The sequence below is a fragment of the Berghia stephanieae genome, chromosome 7, assembly GCF_034508935.2.
Source record: "Berghia stephanieae isolate SIO BIC M18660-M18661 chromosome 7, UCSD_Bste_1.3, whole genome shotgun sequence".
Lineage (NCBI taxonomy): Eukaryota > Metazoa > Mollusca > Gastropoda > Nudibranchia > Aeolidiidae > Berghia > Berghia stephanieae.
The window spans coordinates 28,168,861-28,191,046 of record NC_088366.1 but is presented as its reverse complement, the minus strand read 5'-3'; the positions used below and the strand labels follow the sequence as shown (position 1 = coordinate 28,191,046).

The 22,186-nt window shown below is 36.2% G+C and overlaps 1 protein-coding gene across 1 annotated transcript in view; it reads right to left on the bottom strand.

Annotated features, from left to right (window-relative positions):
• Positions 1-21,793, bottom strand: part of LOC144976516 (Golgi apparatus protein 1-like) — a 55,640-nt gene extending 33,847 nt beyond the window's left edge. The window contains exons 1-4 of the mRNA XM_078920808.1: positions 21,067-21,793; positions 6,931-6,963; positions 4,308-4,394; positions 2,868-3,092 (exon numbers count right to left, since the gene is read on the bottom strand). Coding sequence (XP_078776934.1) covers positions 2,868-3,092; positions 4,308-4,394; positions 6,931-6,963; positions 21,067-21,474 — 753 coding nt within the window. The 5' untranslated portion in view covers positions 21,475-21,793. The remainder of the gene's footprint in view (positions 1-2,867; positions 3,093-4,307; positions 4,395-6,930; positions 6,964-21,066) is intronic.
• Between the last annotated feature and the right edge of the window lie 393 nt (positions 21,794-22,186).

The following is a 22,186-nucleotide window of genomic DNA, read 5'->3' as shown; positions in this document are numbered from 1 at the left end:
AGGGTGTCCTACTCTAACCATATATACGAGGGTGAGTCAAAAAGGAATGGGACTCTGCTTATTGCTTTAAAACAAATTGAATCAATACAATGCATCATACCTCAAATTAAAATTTGGCATTAGCCGAGTGGAATGCTACTTCTCATCATAGTCTCCACCACTCTTGATATCTACAGTCCACCCCTTTGTAAGGGAATGTATCCCATCCTCATAAAACTGAGTTGACTGAATTTTCAGCCAATTTTTCACTACTGTCTTGGCTTCTTTATCAATTCAGAACGATGTCCCCTCAGTGCACTCTTTCAGTGGACTAAAAAGACGGAAGCCTGAAAGTGTCAAGTCTGGTGAATACGGAGGGTGAGACAGACAGCGTTGTCCATCTGTCACCTCCCTTTTCCTGACACTTGTGTGTGGAATGACATTTTCATGAAGAAACAGTACTCGTTCCATCTCCAAATCTGGTCTAACTCAACGATTTCTTACTTTCAGTCGCTTCAATGTCTATTTGTACCTGCTATCTCATCATGAGAAGTTCTATCAGATTTGATCAATGTTTCTGTCTTTATTTGATTCACTGAGTTGACACTGCTTGGAAGGTGACCATCACGAGATTTGTCATATAAAGACATGGTTGACGGAGTTTCAGGTTAGGTGTTGGATTGCATCTCATTTTCTTCTAAATGACGAGATACACGTTCGACCCACCTAAAAACAGTGCCTCTACAAAATGCATGAGTTTTATAAACTTTCACAAGGCGTTTAAACATGTTACTCAAAGTTTCTTCTTCGAAAACAAGAAATTCAATGATAGCTTCCTGTCGCTCATGGACATTCATGGGGACAGCCATTTTGATCTGCCATAACTGTCAAAATTTGACAGAATTAAAATTTTCAACTGTTGGTTTAAAGCTAAATATGATGTCACATAGAAAAGAAATGAACTCAGTAGGACATTTGTCCCATTACTTTTTGACTCACCCTCAAAAGTTTGAGAAAAAAAACTTTGAATCAGTGGGACTTTCGCTATAAGTTGTCATGACTATTCCTGCTAAATATCTAGATTGTGGTTAGTCTCTATTAAAGGGTAAGGGAGGGGTTTGGTTTTAATATACGCTAAAACACAGAGTCAGATACCCTTTATCTTATCTCCAAAACCACTCGTCCAATCATCACCAAATTTGCATGGTATTGACAATTGACATGAATGATGGTTTACAAGTATTATGAGATTGGTTAGACATTGTAATGATTTTATCGAAAATCAAATTTGCTTTGTCAAATCCCATCGAAAACAAATGAGATCATTTTTAGCATGTGGTTGTGTGTCACCCCTCCGGATAAAAAGTAGGACAATGAAGTGGGGGCACTTGCATTGAATCGATACCAGTTACTGGTTCATCTCATTATTTTGAATACAATCAGTTTCTCAAAATGTATATCAATCATTTTCCACTCTTAACATTGGTGAACATTCTACGATAAGAGAGCGAAATATATAAGACATTAAATGCAGAAAATATCTCTCTGTGCCCAAATAAAAAGCTCTGTGGAGTTCTCTTACGAAGTCGAAAATTGTATTGTCTATTATAACAACAGAAATTGAGTTCAAATTTTATTCAACACTTGAATCATAAATTTTGAGTTGATCAACTTATCATCACATTCATTGAATGGGCAATGTTCATTGAATGGACAGCTGCTATATGCTTGCATATATATAACATTTATATATAAATATAGTTTTTAGCTAAATGCTTTAATACTTGTCTTTCCAGAGGTTGGCAGTTAACTGGTCAAATTCAAATTCACACACAACACAGCTTAAAGTCGGCAGGAGACAAATGCAGAGTTGCCAATAGCCCATGTAAATGTGTTCAATGGATGGAGAGCCACAATGATTATTGAGTAAGATTTTGGAGAAAAAAAATCCTAATTTTAAATACAAACTATACGAGCTCTAATTCTGATGATGGGCAATCATCAGACCATACTGGCTATACAATAATTGATATTTAAATTAATGAATAAACTTACTCTTTATAGATGATAAAAATAGCATCGACTTCCAGAATTGACATATGAATCTGATCAACATATGACCCAGGCCAGATGATATTTTTTTGAACTCTCAACATGAACTTCAATGTCATATAACAAATCAAAGTGTTTAAGTACACTAAATGAGTTTTTAAAAATAATGTAATCAATGCAGAAGATACTCGTCAAGATGTGTACAGCAAACCTGCCTACAATTCCAATCACTTCGTCAAATTACGAAATTTTAGCTCCAGTTTCAGATCTTCATGAGCATCCCTAAGTTATAAAAACTTATTGAAAATGAAAGTTGAGACTAGAGTATACAATTTCAAAGATTTTGAGATATAATTTAATTTGTGTGAGTGTAAATTGTTGATCTATTAGTTAACTATAGCCACTACAATTTTTATCTCCTAAAAATTACAAATTTCTAAAGTTTCAAGTGGGATAGGTCTGGCGTACAGGCATAAAATGGAACAAAAATGCGTAAGAATAATGTGAGGATTTTTTACACAAGGTTGGCAACACTGCCAATGGATCAAAGAGCCTTAACCCTCTCCTTACCAACTACAGGAAAATCATATTCGTTACGATACAACCCAACCTTTTTCTTATTCAAATTTCTTTTGTACATTATAAAATTTTAAGAGAATCAACAGTGTGTTGTAGGATATATTTTGCTACAGAAACTATGTATCGCAAGAATTTTACTGCTATTATGTCTGAGTGATAAAACAAATCTATTTGGTGTTAGTTGGGTGTGAAGTTTTGGGGAAAATCTTGAAAATGGCTGGTAAGGAGAGGGTTAAATCAGTTATTCAACAACTCACATCATCGTTCGTGCCAACATATTCCATACGCCCACAATGAAGAGTGGTGATATCATCATTGCAGTCATTCATGAACGAGTAGAGGAAACGATAATCGCTGAAAATGATGCTGCCCATCTTATTGAGGAAATTCCTGCAGCTCTTGGACTTCACCTCGTCATAATGCTCCATCAGACAGGGGATACGCAGCCCTTTACCCACTTCCATCCCGCGGCATTCTTTCAACTGAAGACATGAGTTAAAGTATTGGTGAAAAACTTGAATGAAAATCTAATTTCATAATAATATGGACCTGCTTAAAGCAGCTCACGAAAAATATTTCAATAAATTTCATAAAAATCCGAATTTGAAGAAAAGAATCTGGAAACAAAAAAATGCATGATTCTCTCCCTTATTTATATTATGAATTAATCAACAACCATAATAATAATAATAATAATAATAATAATAATAATAATAATAATAATAATAATAATGATAGCAGTCATTTAATTCTTTTTAAAACAGCTTGTTTTCAGTCAAGCATAGAGCCTTTACTACACATATTGGATGGACTTCAAATTTTACAAAGAAATATGTTTCATTCATTTTAATCTATACTGTAACATTAAAATTGAAACTGGAGAAAAAAAAACAAAAAAAAAAAACAAAACAAAACAAAAAATATTATTTTAAGAAGGCAGAATTTGGTAAAAATATTATCCGGAAAAAAAAATCGACATATACACTAATTAAATCTGTATAAAGGAAGGTTGGTAGGTGCAATGAAAAGACCAGAAATTTCTGTTTTGTTATTGTTTCAAAATAGTTTTCATTCTTCCTCATTTTTAATTTTTTTTTATTACTATAAGATTATAAAAACTTACAAATATTCTGTACAGAAGTAAAAAAGTGCTACAAAGTCAACTTAATCATTATATGATAATGGGAATAAAGGTGATGAAAGCTTAAGCAAAGTTCTGCATGATTGAGCTTGTTTTAAGATGTTAATATTGAAGTTTAGCCACTACCTCATTCAGATGATTTGTCACAATAATCTGCGTTGAAGCTAAGAAATAAGAATTCATTTATAAAAACAACAACAACAACAACAATGACGACGACGATGACAAGAAGAAGAAAAAGAAGAAGAAAAAGAAGAAGAAGAACAACAACAAGAACAACAACAACAACAATAATCATACTACTACTACTACTACTACTACTACTACTACTACTACTACTACTACTACTACTACTACTACTACTAATAATAATAATAATAATAATAATAATAATAATAATAATAATAATAATAATTATGATGATGATGATGATGATGATGATGATGATGATGATGATGATGATGATGATGATTAAGATGATGTTAAGCGCAACTTATCCACCCCTGGGCACATAACTAAGACACACCACTTATTATCATGGAATATCTATACAGACCTGAGCCAGTTCAGCACCACAATCTTTATTGGATTCTTTGTCAAAGGCATCATTCAATGTCAAGTTACGCTTGAACCCCCACATGAACTGTCAAAGATAAAAACAAATGTAGCTGTTTCGTTATAATTCATCAAAACCAAAGACAATTAAAATTTCCCCTTCTTTTATCTGACTGAGTGAGGGTATCCCAATAGCTCAGATGGCAGAGCACTCACTCGCTCTAAAAGTTGAAAAAAATAAAATTTGAGCGTTTATATAGGGCATATATACCATTAAATGTGCTCAAAGTGATTTACAAGGGGTCCCTAGTCAATAGCAACCACTAAACATGTAGGACAAGAAACAACGTCTGTTAAGCGATAATTTTTTTTTCTTTTCTGAAAGAGATAACCTGTTAAAGGTCAGTTATTATGTTTACATCTGGATGCGATGAGTAAGCAGTCTTTTCCAAGGACTCAATTATGCGCCCTACCGCGAAACCTGGACCTTTTGGTCTGAAGACAAGTGTCATACCACAGGACCACATAGCTGCATATGCAAATGGACCGAGATCGATGCCAGCTGAAGTCAATATTTTTTTCTGACCTACCCCACTGACCACCCATCAGTGATAGGGTAACTGGGTTTGGTAGATATAGCAGAATACTTTGCAATAAATTAGTGTCTTATAAAAAGGGTAGTGAGCAACTGTTATTTCATGCTATAGAAACCGGGGGACTTTTCCCTTATCTAAAACTCAAATAAAGGACACACATGAGCGCACCAACTGACCAATATTCTGAAGCGTGTCAACCAACATTTAAAATGACATAAGAAAAATGAGCATTTAATTTAAGGTGAGTTTAGTCTGACTTAGGTGTAGTTGACTTACCAACACTCAAGGGTGATTGTGGGGTATTCAACATTTTGGATGCAGATTGTTCAGGCAAGCCCAAAATTGAAGCAATTAAGGCCATGATCAACTTATTCTACTAGGCAGATATAATAACAATTGTCAATAGGCTATAATCCTCCAAATACAAATGTTGCAAACAAACTTCACTGTAATGTCCATAGTAAACAAACTTCTCGTCCTGTCTTGTCATTAAGCCACAACTCCATTTATTGAAGATAATCGTGACTGAGAGTGTGGTGAGAACAAATGGATGTGCCTAAGCCTTCATTTTGATTTTATCAGTTTCTCTGCCAAACTCAATTTGGCCATTATTTTTTATTTTTTTTCTCGGTATGTTCGAGCAGAGAAATCCATATTTGGACGGTGCTTGGAAAAAACGATTTGAGATGAGTATTAACTCTTGACTTTGGGTCCTGGTATGAGTGCCGTTTTCTTTCGTTTGGAATAAGGCTATCAAAGGAATCGTGGTTGGTCCATGATAGGCCTTGAAGACGCATTTTGGATTGTGTGTCTTTCATGTAATGGCGACCAATTTAGGCTCTAAAACTCATTTCCATCTAATTTAGCTGTGACATCTGGATTGATGAGTTTTAAGTACACAAAGATTTGTTTGTTTTGTTTTTGTTTGTTTTTAAGGGTTTTACGGCGCTTGCAACACATTTAGGTTATATCAGCGCCAGTAAAAAGGAAGAAAATGGGATAGTAAAAAGTTCTAGAATTACAATTAAAGCACCCAAGAAAAAGTAAGACAAAGGGGAACTGAGAACAAATCGGGATCAGATGTAGATTCCAAGAGCATACCACCAATGTACTTAGTTTGAAATCACCTACAAGTCTCATCCAGACACAAGCACAAAATCCAACAAAGAGGAACACACTCAAATGCTTACATTATACATTCAAAATAAAAATAATAATACATAACAGAGAGATGATTTACAAGGAAAAAAATATCATCTCCCAAAACAATAACTATGCATTTGACTGTTTCCCTCCCAGCTAGGACTCCGGCCAGAGCCAGGACAAAAACAAATAATCTCATTCCAAGACAAAGACAGAAAGCATGTTGGAAAACAGATATAAGGCGATAGAAGACACAGTATGTACCTCCCTGCCCGCTATGGGAGGTCAGGATCCCCACCCAGACACAAAGATTTAACTATATGACAATGACAACTACCAATATAATGATTAATATTACTACAACCACCACCTAGTGTTACAACCTAAAACATTTTAGTATTCGAGAATGGAAAATCTGCAACATACTGTGACAATGAAATTTTGGAATCAAAGAGAATAAATTCATTAAAGCAGGTCAAATCTATTCTATCCTAGTGCCATAATTTTGATTTCATTTTTTTTTCTTTCTATTTACAGTTTTTCAATTTCTTTTTGTCAATGTTATTATTATTTTTATTTTTACTAAGCTGTTTAGGTGGATAGATGACTTAATTGGTATTAAAAGTCAGCTCTCTTTATATTTAGATTAACCTTAAAAATCAGGATCAAATTCCGACTGACAAAGAATATATTCCATTCCACTTGACTGAGCTCTTGACATCAAAGCCATTGCTTTCATAGTTTTGGCCGATACAAACAATTTTTCACCAGGGATAGTAAATTTCATAACAACTTTTTCATAAATAGAGGAAATAAAAGACGTCTTTACAAATGAAATAGTAGTAAAGAACAATATGTGTAGTTAACATTTAAATTGCTACTCACGTTTTGGCATGCATCTGAAACTAGCTCATGAGCCTGAAAAAAGAAGAAAAAAAAGACATTTAATTTAAGTAATTAATTTTGATAAAAAGTTCTAGAATTACACATTAATGAAAAGGTAAGACAAAGTGGAATTGGTTAAAATATGACAGATGTAGATTTCAAGAGCATATCGTCAATGTACTTATATATATATATATATATATATATATATATATATATATATATATATATATATATATATATATATATATATATATATATATATATATATATATATATATATATATCTATTTATATATATATATATATATATATATATATATATATATATATATATATATATATATATATATATCTATTTATATATATATATATATATATATATATATATATATATATATATATATATATATATATATATATATATATACATTTATATACATAACATCAGTACATACATAACAGAGAGACGATTTACAAAGAAAAAAATATCACCTCCCCAAAACCATAGCGATGTATTTGACGGTTCCCTCTCAGTTAAGGAATCAGTCCTTGGGACAAAACCAAGTAATCCAGTTCAAGGACAAAGACAGAAAGCCACTCAGAAACAAATATAGGGGGATAGAAGACACAGTAAGTGAACTCCTGCACACCATGGGAGATCAAAAGACTCCATCCAGAAAAGTTGAAATCAATTTTGATAACTTAATTTGCAAAAATTCTTCAGATAACCTTGTGTATAATAATTAAAATAATAAATGAGAATTTTAAGGATTAAATCATAAAGAAAAAAAAACAAAAAACAACCCTTGATTGATCACCCCCCCCCCCCCCCCCCCCCAACACACACACACATATACACACGTGCACTTTTTTCTTGTCTGGTACAAGCACAGCTCTCTAGTCTGTGGGTACAAGTGCAACAATCCTTGATAAGACTGCTCATTAGAAGGAAATGGAGATGAACAGGACAGACATGTCAGAAGATAGAATGAGACCTGGGAGTCTTTACGGTGACTGGTCTCTGTGGCAAAGGCATGGACGTGCCGAGGTTCTTCAATGCCGCCCTAGACGCCAATGGGTACCAAATGCAGTAAATAGCCCAACCTGAGATTGAAGTGAATCTACAGGCGAAAAGGACCAGAAGTCTCCGTTTTGACATTTTTTGAAAAATGGAGAATAATATTAATCGAGAAATATTTGAAAAGTTCTCAGACCTAAATGAAAATGTTTCGTTTTTTGTTGTTTTTGGGTTTTTAAAAAATAAAAGTTTATGGCAGCAAATTGCCTAAAGAACCAACAGTTTTTTTCTTTAAAAATAATAAATATAATAATAAAGCACCTTCACTTCCAATAAACCTTTAGGCACGCACGCAGACGCACACAACAATATAATTTATAGACTATGTAAATGTTACGCCACTACCACATCATCTCATTCATCTGTGGTGTTTCATTCATCCTGTTTTGTTGATAAAGGGGAAACCCGAAACTTCATTTGATCTGTTTTTGTAATTAAATTGAAGCTTACATTCAATTTCACATTATTATTCATTTATAGACTATGGAAGAGATGTTAATCGGGAGTGCCCACGTTAATTTTTGTGCCGTGCGTTTTCATAGTTAAACCACTTTATTGTTTTAAAGTCATCAATTTTTATTCATTGTATTGTTTTGTTTCCAGATGCTATCCTTTTTTTTTTTTTGTTTCTCCCTTTTTTTTTTATATTCCAGAATATAAGCAGCAATGTACTTTGAAACCCGTGAAATTAGGACTGACAATCATCATATTTACATGTCAACGTTTTAATATATAATTTGCAAAATGTTCTATGATCTGGCTTTTGTAATCACAAGTACAGATGCACTAATAAAACAATCTGACATTACCGGACCTTCCAACCTTTTCACATTTAAACCCGGGACGCCGGAACTGCAATTCCAAAACTCGCAAGTAAATTAATATATCCAGTTGAAGCGCTTTAAGCAGGCTTTACAGAAAATTCTAAAAATGCACATTTTTACTAAAAGGTAAACAAGAAAATAATGGATGAGGTAAGACGAATAACATTAGACGTATTCATTTTTTTAAAAACAAAAACAAACAAAAATAAAACAAAACAAACAACCCCATACCCCCCCCCCCCAAAAAAAAAAAAAAAAAAAAAAAAAAAAAAAAACCCACAACTATTCCTTTATCGGCAATCCGTCACGGTCCCAAAGAAACAGGGACGGTTGGAAAGTCTTTATTTCTTACTGCATTTGGGGATGGGGGGGGGGGGGGGGGGGGGTGGAGCTAACACGGTCCGTAAAACTGGACTCTCGCCCGTCGGTTTTCGGAACGGATCACTTTAACCACAAGGGCCATCCAGGCATGATATCATACCTTATTAATTTCCTCGCGCCAATAAAAATATGTCATTAAGAATGTAGGCTATAAGAGAGCGCAACAAACTACCGCTATACCACTCTGTATTGTGAATACACGGGGCGTGACGAGAAGGCAATGACACGTGACGTATCGATATTACGCCACATTGATCGTGTATTGGAGTCCTAGGTATTGGATCCATGTCGGTGTAATTGATAGTTTGGGAAGAGGATAAATTCAATGCGCCGTTGGGAAGCGCCTTCTGTGCGGTATATACACTGTAAAGTTGAGTTTTTGGAATAGGCCCATTACTCACCCCCCAACCCCCGCCGTACTCAGGTGTAAAAATAGCAGATAACCGTTGTCTCTACGGGGGAAAACATATTATTCTAGCATCGCCAAACAGGCGTCATGTCTCGTCGCACGGTTAACGATAACGTTCCCAACCTACAGCGAATGACGAACGACCTGGCAGAAACGAAAATATTGTCCTAAGCATGAAGGAAATAAACTACGGGAGAGAGCACTCAGCCTGCTCGTCGCTCATTGGCTGAGCGACGAGGCGGCTGAGACAGATTCGTGCCACGCACGGCGATATCGTCATGAAAAAAATTGGCATGTTGGAGACAGAGAACCTAGTTTATTAGTAGTTAGTATGCAGGAGGAAGAATGATTAACTGCAACAAATACTTCATTTTAACTAAGACTCTGAGGCAGGACGGAGCTTCGTTTTCTTCTACGTCGATCGTTGGAGGTTGGAAACGTAATCGTTACCTTGCTATATTGCTGTTGGCTAACAACTCCTGGTAAAGCCCGAGGGACCCGGGTTTGAGAGTTTATGTCAAGACGAGGGTCATTTCAATCCATCGATATTTGAAGGACGTGTTTTCTGGTCAAATTTTAAATACGGCAGTTAATTGGTTAAATATACACGCTTCAAACAAACAAAAAATGCAAATTGAATTATCGTTTACCATAATACACTGCTTCAATCTGTGACACCCGTATGGGGTAACATCATGTATAAGCACATCAATGTGTGTGTGTGTGTGTGTGTGTGTGTGTGTGTGTGCGTGTGTTTGTCGGTATGTGCAAATGAGTGTGTAATTATGTTTGATTAAAATATGAGTGTTTGTACAAATTGTTTGTTCGGTTAAAAAAAAATCCTTATGTACGGAGAATCCCACTGAACACAATATAACAACTCGAATTGATTAGAGAAGAAATGTAACTACTCTTAGAGAGACCAAAAAAATCGATTTAATTAATGCAGATTTATCTGCCATACGCTGACCTAAGTCCCCCCCCCCCCCTCCCAACCCTTCTTTTTTCTTTTCAAACTACGTGTGTCTCGGTGGACAACGTCTCGTATCATCACAACGTCAAGCAATGTTCAGTGTGATTAGTGGCCGGTTAGGTGATAGTAATCGTTGAAATCTCTGATCTCGTTGCGTCCTTGGGAAAGGCACTGTACACACATTACCCCGTCTGACTCAAGTGTGAATGGGTACCTGGTATAGGCAGTGGTGGATATTGTAAAAGTGTTAGTGCAAAATGGACGCCTAACAGGCGTATGGTACTGTATGATATGGCCTGCTGAGAAAATATATGATACAATCTGAAACGCATAGAGCATGGTAAATCCGTTTTTGTAGTTGTAGTTGTAGTAGTAGTAGTAGTAGTAGTAGTAGTAGTAGTAGTAGTAGTAGTAGTAGTAGTAGTAGTAGTAGTAGTAGTAGTAGTAGTAGTCGTCGTTTTTGTTGTGGTTGATGATATGATGACGACGACGATGACGAGGATTCTTAATACATTTAAACTCAATGCCCTTAACATTCTTTCAAATATTAATATTCACATAATACGCAGACGTGCACACAACCAAATTTAGTTTTGAAAACAATAGCTAATTTCCGTAAACATATTTAATACAGAAAATCCATTCACCGGTTAGACGTCTACTTGCCGCACTCTGGAAAAACACGTTTTTAAACATTTGGCCAGAAAACTCGCCCTTTCAATATCGATTGATTCAAATGATCCTCATCTTGATAACAACAACAACAACAAAAAAAAAAAACAAAAAAAAAAACAACAAACCCCCCCCCAAAAAAAAAACAACCCAACTCTCAAACCTGGGACTTCGCGATCGATACTTGAAAGGACAAGTTTTCTGGCCGAAATGTAAAAATCGTGTCTTTCCGAAGTACGGCAGTTAACTGTTTAATACTAGGGAAAACGGCGGATTGTCAAAAATACGTCATTTTTAAAGATTTTCATCTATTTCATATTATCATCATTTTTACGCAGGCAATGCGCTTCAACAGTCATGACATCACTTTCCTCGTAATGACGCAATGTAATTTAGTAACTGGCTCTATCGGAACAATGGCGGACGCCCTTATGAAATATTTCTCCGACGAGCATAAAAGTGTATCCAGAGGAGAAAAACATTATAAATATGATCATGTTTTAACTTTTATATATTCTGATCACATGACATATGAAAAGTTCTTGCCAGCACGAAGAATAAAAAGTATCGATTTTCTTTGTTTAGAACCACGCTGCTCGCCATTGCAGGGCGACGTAACACCAGACTGTTGAATCCAATTCTCTTCTCACTGTTCGTAATATCTAGAATCTCTGAGCATATTTACTGATCGTCCAAAAGATAAAACGTTTTGAATCGAGGTTTTAATAATTCATTAGACAGCGATTTGCACGATGGCCTCTTTCGAAACGATGCTGAATTGGCTGTAATAATAGTGTAGATCTACAATGAAAAAGGAACGTTATGTTGACAGGTACAACAGTGTGTATATTTGTATGGTCGCTGTCGCCGTGTTCTAACACACACACACACACACACACACACACACACACACACACACATAATGTTTGGCCAGAAAACTTTTACTTCAAATATCGATCGACTAAACTGGCCCTTAGCATATTTTTAAAATGTTCAAACCCGAAAAGTCATCAAAGTCTCAGGTTTGATCATTTCTTAGTAAGTTTAAGGTCATTTTAATCGCTTTATAATTGAAAGCACAAGCTTTCTGGCCAAAATAAAAATATCAGGGTTTTGGCAGAGAACGGCAGCTTTGACTTTGTACTTTTTAAGCGGCTATGTGGTCTAGTAGAATGACACTCGCTTTCGGACCGGAAGGTCCTGGGTTCGAGTCTTGCTCGGCGCATAGTTGGGTCCTTGGAAAAGGCTCTTTACTCACATTCTCTCATCGTACTCAGGTGTACCTATCTATCCAGCTATCTATCTATCTTAGAGTCTCTGTCTATCTCTTTTAACAGACAAGTCACTACAGGGCTACTACAACTATTTGTATGTACGTTGTCATTGAAATTCAACAATGTGTAAATGCTGTAAACGACGACAGGCAATGTGGCCAATTGTTGAAAATTGTGTGAGGATTCAATTCAATAATGAGAGCCCATTATTTGCCGTAAATTGGCAATACGGGTAGTCATTATGGGCGATCCATCAATTGTCAAACAGTACTACAATATTATCATTATCGAACCACCATGACGACGACGCGGACACCGACGACTGCTACCACTACCTACAAGAATAACAATAAAGTATTCTTCAATAGCGATAAAGGCCCAAACCTCAAAGCGCTTTACAATATCATTGGATAAACCGTCAACACGCTCACATTGTGCAAAAGAACCATAAAACAGACTTTCCAAAAGTATTTCATCCTATAAGCGGATACACACCTACTACACAACTTATACAAAATGTAATTAACTCATCAAGCGGTAAACATCTATGATAAAAATGTCTGGAAAAGATACGTTTTCAGCTTTTTCTTAAAGACCCTGCTCGCGAACCTTCCTGCCAAAGGAAGTGAGTTCCAGACGGAAGGTCTTGCTTTATAGAAAGATCTATCGCCGAAATTAGTAAGTCGTGCTTTTCACACTTTTAATAGCTGGATCTCCGATGACCTAAGCTGACGAATTGGGAGTAGGGGACGACCAATTCCTGAATGCAGCTCGGAGATCGGGAATTAAGAGAGAGAGAGAGAGAGAGAGAGAGAGAGAGAGAGAGAGAGAGAGAGAAGAGAGAGAGAGAGAGAGAGAGAGAGAGAGAGAGAGAGAGAAAGAGAGAGAGAGAGAGAGAGAGAAATAGATAAATACATCAATGACACGAGAGAGAGATGGAAAGAGAGAAAGAACGAAAGAAAAAGAAAGAGAGATAGAAGAGAGAGAGAATGAGAGAGAGAGAGAGAGATAGAGAGAGAAAAGAGAGAGAGAGAGAGAGAGAGGGGAGAGAGAGAGAGAGAGAGAGAGAGAGAGAGAGAGAGAGAGAGAGATGTTTGTTTTTAAGGGTTTTACGGCGCTTGCAACACATTTAGGTTATATCAGCGCCAGGAAAAAGGAAGAAAATGGGATAGTAAAAAGTTCTAGAATACAATTAAAGCACACAAGAGAAAGTAAGACAAGGGGAACTGGGAACAAATAGGATCAGATGTAGATTCCAAGAGCATACGAACAATGTACTTAGTTTGAGACCACCTATAAGTCCCATCCGGACACAAGCACAAAATCCAACAAAGAGGAATACACTCAAATGCTTACATTATATATTAAAAATAACATATAATAATACATAACAGAGAGATGATTTACAATGAAAAAAATATAATCTCCCAAAACAATAACTATGCATTTGACAGTTTCCCTCCCAGCCAGGACTCCGACCAGGGCCAGGAAAAAAACAAGTAATCTCATTCCAAGACAAAGACAGAGAGCATGTTGGAAAACAGATATGAAGGGATATAAGACACAGTTTGTACCTCCCTGCCCGCTATGGGAGGTCAGGAACCCCATCCAGAGAGAGAGAGAGAGAGAGAGAGAGAGAGAGAGAGAGAGAGAGAGAGAGAGAGAGAGAGAGAGAGTTAGATAAAGGGAGAGAGAGAGAGAGAGAGAGAGAGAGAGAGAGAGAGATATATATATATATATATATATATATAATAATAATAATAATAATGCTGAAAACTTATATAGCGCTATAACTCCGAGACACCAGACTCTAAGCGCTTAAATTACAAATTACTTTGGCTGAAACATACTCATTCACACACACAAGCACACACACACACACACACATACACACACACAACACAACACACAACACAAACCAAACCTATCTTGCTTCTCATACCATCTACTAAAATCGAAACAAATATGTTTTAAGCGAACGTTTAAAAATAGACAAAGATTCTTTTTCACGAATGCTCTGCGGTAAGGCGTTCCAAATAGAGGGTCCGAAATGAGAAAAGGATCTCATTCCAGCATTTTTCCGAATTCGAGGGACAACTAGTTTTGTGGAATCACTGGCCGAACGTAAGGGGCGGGGTTTTGAATATCTTTCAATTAGTTCTGAAAGGTAGGAAGGGGCAGTACCTTCAAGACAACGATACACTAAAACACAAGCTTTGAATTTAATTCTTTTCTCAACAGGCAGCCAATGTAGGTCATGAAGTAGAGGTCCGGCAGAGTCGCACCTACGCTTCATAAATACTAGTCTGGCAGCGCTGTTTTGGACAATCTGAAGACGTTTCAGATTGTATTGCGAAATGCCAAACAACAGAGCATTACAATAATCCAATTTCGATAGTACGAGGGACACAACCAGGTGCTTGGTCACATCCTCAGATATGAACCGTCTAATGGAAGCAATCTTTTTTAGTTGGAAAAAGAGAGATCTAACCAAATTATTAACCTGATGCTCCATCGACAGTCCAGAGTCTAAGAATGTGCCAAGGTTTTTCACTTTGTCAACAATTTGAATAGAGGCATCCCCCAACTTCAAATCTGTTTCACTTTTCCACTTCCTGTTCCCCACATACAGCACCTCCGTCTTATCATCATTCAGTTTCAGTCTGTTCTCATTCATCCATTTCTTAACACTTTGGATACAATTTTTACTATTGGCTGATACTTCTTGTAAATTTCTCATATTGGAAACGCAGTACAATTGCGTATCATCAGCGTATTGATGGTAAGACAGACCAAAACTTCTGATGATTTTAGACAGAGGGCCAACGTACAAAACAAAAAGAACGGGTCCAAGTACTGAACCCTGGGGAACCCCACAATCAAGAAAGATTTCCTCCGATCTATATTCATCCACCGTAATAATCTGTTTACGATTAAACAAATATGACCTAAACCAATCAAGCGCTGCACCAGACACGCCATAAGTAATTTCAAGACGTTTGAGAAGAAGATTGTGATCAATAGTATCAAAAGCAGACGATAGGTCAAGCAAATTCAGCAAAGAACATGAACCATTGTCTATAACAGAGAGGAGATCATTAACAACCCTAACAAGTGCGGTTTCCGTCGAATGATGTTGCCTATAAGCAGACTGAAATTTTTCTTCAAGACAATTATTTTTAAGATGAGACAGTAATTGTTTCAAAACAAGCTTTTCTAAGATCTTAGAGAGAAAAGGAAGATTAGAGACAGGGCGATAGTTTTTTAAGTTCTCTTTATCGAGATCAGGTTTTTTCAAAAGGGGTTTGACATGAGCAACTTTGTAAATGTCTGATACAGCACCTGACTGCAACGAATTATTAACAATACATGTAAATGGTGTTAAAATTACATCAATGCATTTTTTTTAAATGGCAGTATTTAAGGGGTCTAAATCACAACTTTTAGTTGGAGACGACATAATGCAATCACGTAAGTCAGCTTCAGTAATCTTTGAAAAATGTGTTAACGAATCACCATGAAACTTGTCAAATGTTGTAGGGATCGATTCAGACGAGAGTTCTCGTCTATATATAGATAGATAGAGAGAGACGGATAGATATAAATAGATAGAGAGAAAGAAAGAGAGAGAGAGAGAGAGAGAGAGAGAGCGAGAGAGAGCGAGAGAGGGAGATAGATAGATATAGATAAGAGAGATAGATAGATATATATAGATGGAGAGAGAGAGAGAGAGAGAGAGAGAGAGAGAGAGAGAGAGGGAGAGAGAGAGAGAGAGAGAGAGAGAGAGAGAGATATCTTAGATAAAGCACAGATGTCACCACGTACTACCACTATCCAAAGATTGACATCAACATTTTAAAAAGCAGGTCATTAATAATATGTCAAGAATTTTCTTTTATCTCCAGATAACATCTTAGCGATAATATATTTTAGCAAATACAGAATAAAAATGTAAGGATAAAAACACAATCGGCATATTTTGATTCATCCCTTGAGAAAGAAACTTTTAAAACAGTTTACTTTTTTTGAAGCACTACACGCAGACTGACACCTGGGTTGTTTCACTTTTATATAATTTTTTTATCGAAATAACGATAGGGAAACACATTTTCCATAAAATGTGAACTTTCAAAAAAGTATTCTTTTTCTAATAACTTAAAACGGCCTATCAAATGTGAAACCACTAGTTAAATTTAAGTAAACTTGACCTTAGATCAATATCTCATTTATAAAAAATTCACTGATAAGATAATCTTTGCCATCAAAGTACCTTTTATGAATAAAGGTGTTAACCTATACCATTTTTCTTTTTTAATTGATTAATCATTTTTTTTAAAAATGTGTTTGTTGTTAATATGATAAAAACCAATATTTTATTTCGCAGAAACCAAGCTCAGGGAACAAACTTTCCAAGACCATTTTAACGATTAAAAGTGTGGATAACTTGTTAAAAACCAAAAAGAGTTATATATCAAAGAGACAGTAAGCTGTGAAATAAAAATAAAAGGTTTCCATTGAAAAAAATAATAAAACAAATAATATTATCTCACTTGCTATTCATCCCCAATAAAACTATTTTAGGGTCTTTTTCTAGAGAAGAGAAAGACTATGAATCAGTGGATTAAGCAGTGGGGGAGTGGTAGGGGTGAGGTTCTTGCTAAACAACAACTAAAAGAAAAAAAAAAATAAGAGAGAGAGAGAGAGAGAGAGAGAAAGAGAGAGAGAGAGAGAGAGAGAGAGAGAGAGAGAGAGAGAGAGAAGAGAGAGACCGAGTGCAGGCTCAAACATGAGTTGTCAGAGTGTTAGCGCAATGCCTAATCAACTCGGCCTTTCCAGTCTCCTTTCTCCCTAAAAGTTTTCATCATTTAAGCGAAGACACTGCTGACTTTTTTCGGATGCCAAAGAATTCAATCAGCATCTCCGGTCTCCTTTTCCGCCCAAAATTCTTCACCACATAAGCGGATACAATGCTGACTTAGGCAGGATACCAAAGAATTTAATCAGCATCTCTGGTCTCCTTTTCCGCCCAAATTTTTCACCACATAAGCGGATACAATGCTGACTTAGGCAGGATGCCAAAGAATTCAATCAGTATCTCAGTCTCCTTTTTCACCCAAAAGTTTTTCACCATATAAGCAGATACACTACTGATTTAGGCAGGATGCCAAAGAATTCAACAATCAGCATCTCAACAAATCTCTTTCCACCCAAAAGTTTTTCATCATATAAGCAGATACAATGCTGACTTAGGCCGGATGCCAAAGAGTTCAATCAGAAAAGTGTCCATTTTGCACGCAAACAAAACAGAATTATCTCCCCACAATGCCAGACTTGGTGCTTTTTTTCTTACTGCCTCCTGTACAACCTTGGAGGTGAATGGTGGGTGTAGAATTTGAAAGAATTTGCAGATATGAGGGGAGACCTTAAACTCCTTGAAGGTGTTTGCCATGGAAAAGAGACAAGATGATCTGAGATTCCTTTATTGCTCCCCTAAATAGCTGCAACTAACGTACAGTAAGTCCATCCATCAGAAATTAGGTAATTCTGCAAAAGGCCAATATCCTTTTCAGATGGTAACATGCATTTGCTGATGTCTTCATCATACCACCCATAAGCCTGATAACTGTAAGGGACTCCTTTTAAAAACTAAATTAAATTAAATATTTATCACAGGTAAAGAATGTGTTGACTGTGCTGAAAACTTTGGGCCGATAACTTGCAAGAATGGCGACTCAATCATTTTAGACAACGAGGTTGTATTTGTATTCAAATCATTCTCATTTCATTTTATTCTTATTTTTAGAAACATTAGCAAAACAGCATTCGCCAATGATCTAACATGATAAATAATGGAAATGTTTTCTGCGCCACTGTGAATTTTTTAGATACACAGGCTTCAATCAAGCAATAGGTCAAACACAATCCCAAACTTTGTGGTTGAATGTCCTCCTCTGCTTCATTATTCTGGTATTGAGACATACAGTGAGTGGATTTTAATCCTAAGGATCAGCTACCTTTTATTTTTTAATTTTTTAAATGGCCATAATTTCTAGTTGGGGATCCCAAATAGCTGAGTTCGTAGAGTGCCTCACATGCAAATTAGTGTTGGTAGTGATGATGATGTGATTTTAGTTTGTAGTAGCATTGGTAGTTTGGAAAATGTTGTGGTTGTTGTAGTAGTGGTGGTGGTGATTCACTGATGAAGTGGTGAAAGTTGTAATGATGATGATGATGATGATGATGATGTTGATGTGGTTGTAGTGGTAAATGAAGTTGATGCTCTGTCGGTTGTGATGACGCAGAAAGTGGTGGATGTTTTACTAGGAATCATTAAAACTCACCAGAATTCGATGGAAGTTTCCAGTAACCTGGAATAATTAGCCCTAAATCAAAATTATTTTACATGCCGGTGGGAGGCAAGATGGAAAATGGAATTTCACCCCAAAAAGTGTGTCATATAATCGACTCCCACTATGAAATCCATAACGAAGCCATATAAGATGTGGAGAATGCAAAGTACCTCGGCGTGACCTTGAACAGAAGTATGAAGTGGAAGAAGCATATTGCCAATACAGCTACTAAGGCAATAGCATCATGGCTTTCCTCAACAGACAAATCCACAACTGCCACCAATCTGTGAAAAAGAAATGCTATGAAACATATGTCAAGCCCATACTGGAATATAGTAGCTCAGTGTGGGATCCACACACATCACAAGAAATCAATGAGCTAGAAAAAGTCCAACGTCGGGCGGCCAGATTTATCAGAAACTATGAGCGGGATATGAGTGTAACTCAGGTCAAAAATGATCTCCAATGGAAACCGCTACAAGACGTTCCATCAACAAACTCCTCATATTCCACAAAGCACAAAACAGAAACTTGAAATTCCAACTAGCCACTTGAAACGGAACAACAATAAAACAAGAAATTCAGCATTTCATTTTGAAATCTCCCACTTAAGAACAAACCATCATCTTTACTCTTTCTTCCCCTCCACCATCCAACTTTGGAACTCTATACCAATCAATTGTAAACAAGCTCTTTCAACTGACGACTTCAAAAATCGCTCTCTACTTCCCTCTAAAACCCCTGTTACTGAAAAATCGGACATACAATCTTTAGCATGAAGTTATGGCCTCAATGGAAGAAGAAGAACAATGTTTTGGTATCTGAGCAAGGGGATCTGTATCAGCCTCAGTCATAGTCAAGGTTATTTCTGACCCTTCTGTTCAATCAAAAGTATTTGGGTAACCGACATCAAGTAGAAAGTACTTTGTGATTAACAGGGTTTTGAAAAAAAACAAAAACAATCTGAACATGGGCAGAGCATCACATCTCACCTAAATCGAACAGTGTAAAGTTTTTAAATGAGCAAACCAAAACATCTCTCTTACTTCTGCCCTTTCCTTTGCAAGTGTGTGGGGCGTTTATTGCGTCAATTCCAAAAATATAATTTCTGACTTGAGAAGAAGGATTGTATGTCAGTGGCCTTCTTCTTGAACACAAGATAAGCTGCTGAGGTGTGAAAAAAAATAGGAAACACCGGACAAACCAGTGTTGAAGATTTTGCATTCCTGCAGGAGGGAGCAAGCAATAAAAACTGTCCATTAATCACTCAGAAACTTCATCGACTTATGGTTCTGAAGGAATGCTAATTTTTCTACATATGTATCAGTTATTCAACAATTACAACACAGAAATTATGGTCCCAGAAAGGAAAGATGAGAAAGCAGTCAAAAGTTTGTAGATCAAGAGGTTATCTGCATTGACAAGGATACACTATTTAGACAGTTGGAACAGAGGAAACTAGTGGGAAGAGTGAACAGAAGCAGAAGGTCCCAAAATAATTCATCGGTGAGTCTAGTCTAAATAGGCCCACCAATATACATGTGGATAATCTCTGCTGCAAGGATATGCTTAAACACTTACAATACAAGGTACATTGTAAAAATCTAATATATCACGTATATTAAAAAGTATCAATATATAAGGTAATGGTGAGATAAATTACAGGTAAAATACAAAATCCATTTAAAATATAAACATTTTTGTTGCCTTTTAGTAAATAAATGTTGGTCAGGGTTCATTCTAGAACCCAATAATAATAATAATAATAATAAATAAAATAAATAAATAACATGAATAAATGCAACAAATTGTTGATAGAAGACTTAGCGAGAATTGATCTTGGGGAAAAAATAACCCAACATGTAGTTTGATAGTCTGAATCAAATCACCTTAGTTTTTTTTCTTCTATTACTTGTTTGTTCGTTTTGTTGTTGCTCTTGTTTTTTTTAGATCTGTAATAATATCATTATCATGCCTCCCCCCCCCCCACCCCCCAAAAAAGTTGCTGATTCTTACAATCCACTGCTTGCACCCAGTGCACCCAGTGAATATATATCAAAATCGCAGGTCTTCACAGCCCTATTGAGGGGTTGTGGAAGAATGATAGTGATAGGAACAAACTGAAACAACACCAACAAAATTACCAAAAGAAGCATATAATAATAGTCTCACCTTATCGTTATCCTGCAGACAATTCAATATAACGAAGTTACTCAATGCGGCCTGTTTAGAACAATACCTATTCACATCGTCTGCGCACTCTAATGTCTCTGAAAGACGCATTTGTTGTTTTCTCTTTTTCACTCTACTTGTATCCATGGCCATTCCATTGTGCTCTGGATTGCCAGGTCCTGCCACGTTATACTTGATGTTATTGGGGTTGGCTCCTGTTTTCTCGACGGCAGCATGTGCAGGAAAATTTTTATTAAAATTACTTTGAGGAACACGGTTATTCTTGTTGATATTGCCATTGCCATCGAATCCACCAGCCGCCGGGTCTATACTGACAGCAATCATGCTATACATCATCAATAACACAGCAATGAAAATAATCCTATGAAAATTAATTTGAAACGCCATTTTAGAAATAAGATTTATTCAAGACCGCAATTTTACACAAAAAATTGATGCCTTTTTAGTTTCAGTTTCATAACCAAGTTCACTGCGAAGAGGCGCAAGACTGGTTGAGTGAATGAGTTGGACTCGATCTTCTAACCAGATAAAAGGCAGTTATAACAAGCACTTCAAAATTATTTTATTGCAAGACGCGTAATCAACACATTGCCCTTGTGAATATAATCCAGGTTTTAAAAAAAACGGAAGCGATCTCGGGCCTAAAATCCAGTGAATTTCGGTTGCAAAAAATATCCAGAACAAAAATGTTTTGTTTGACGTGTTCAAGAAAGCGGATGTTGGTTGGAGTAACGTCCCTTGTACTCTATTGAGTTCAAAGGTCACATAATGTCACCAATAAACTAAACGCCCACTTTCTTGTGTTTAGTTTATGAAACGTCACGTTTTGTTCTTGGGTGATAAAACGAAATTAATTCTTCAAGTGATATTGATGCCATGTGTTTCGGTAAAATGCTCACAAAGTCCGCCAGCTGGATATAACGAACCAAAAAAAAAAACAACTTTATGTCAACTTGAACGACTACATTCTACTACAATTAGGGTAGTCTGGCCATAGAGAATACAGTCTGTGAGTCTGACTGACAACAATGACTATAGCAAGGAGCTGAGTGACATCAATTTCGCTCCTTCTATGGTAACATTCAAGATAAGATGAAGA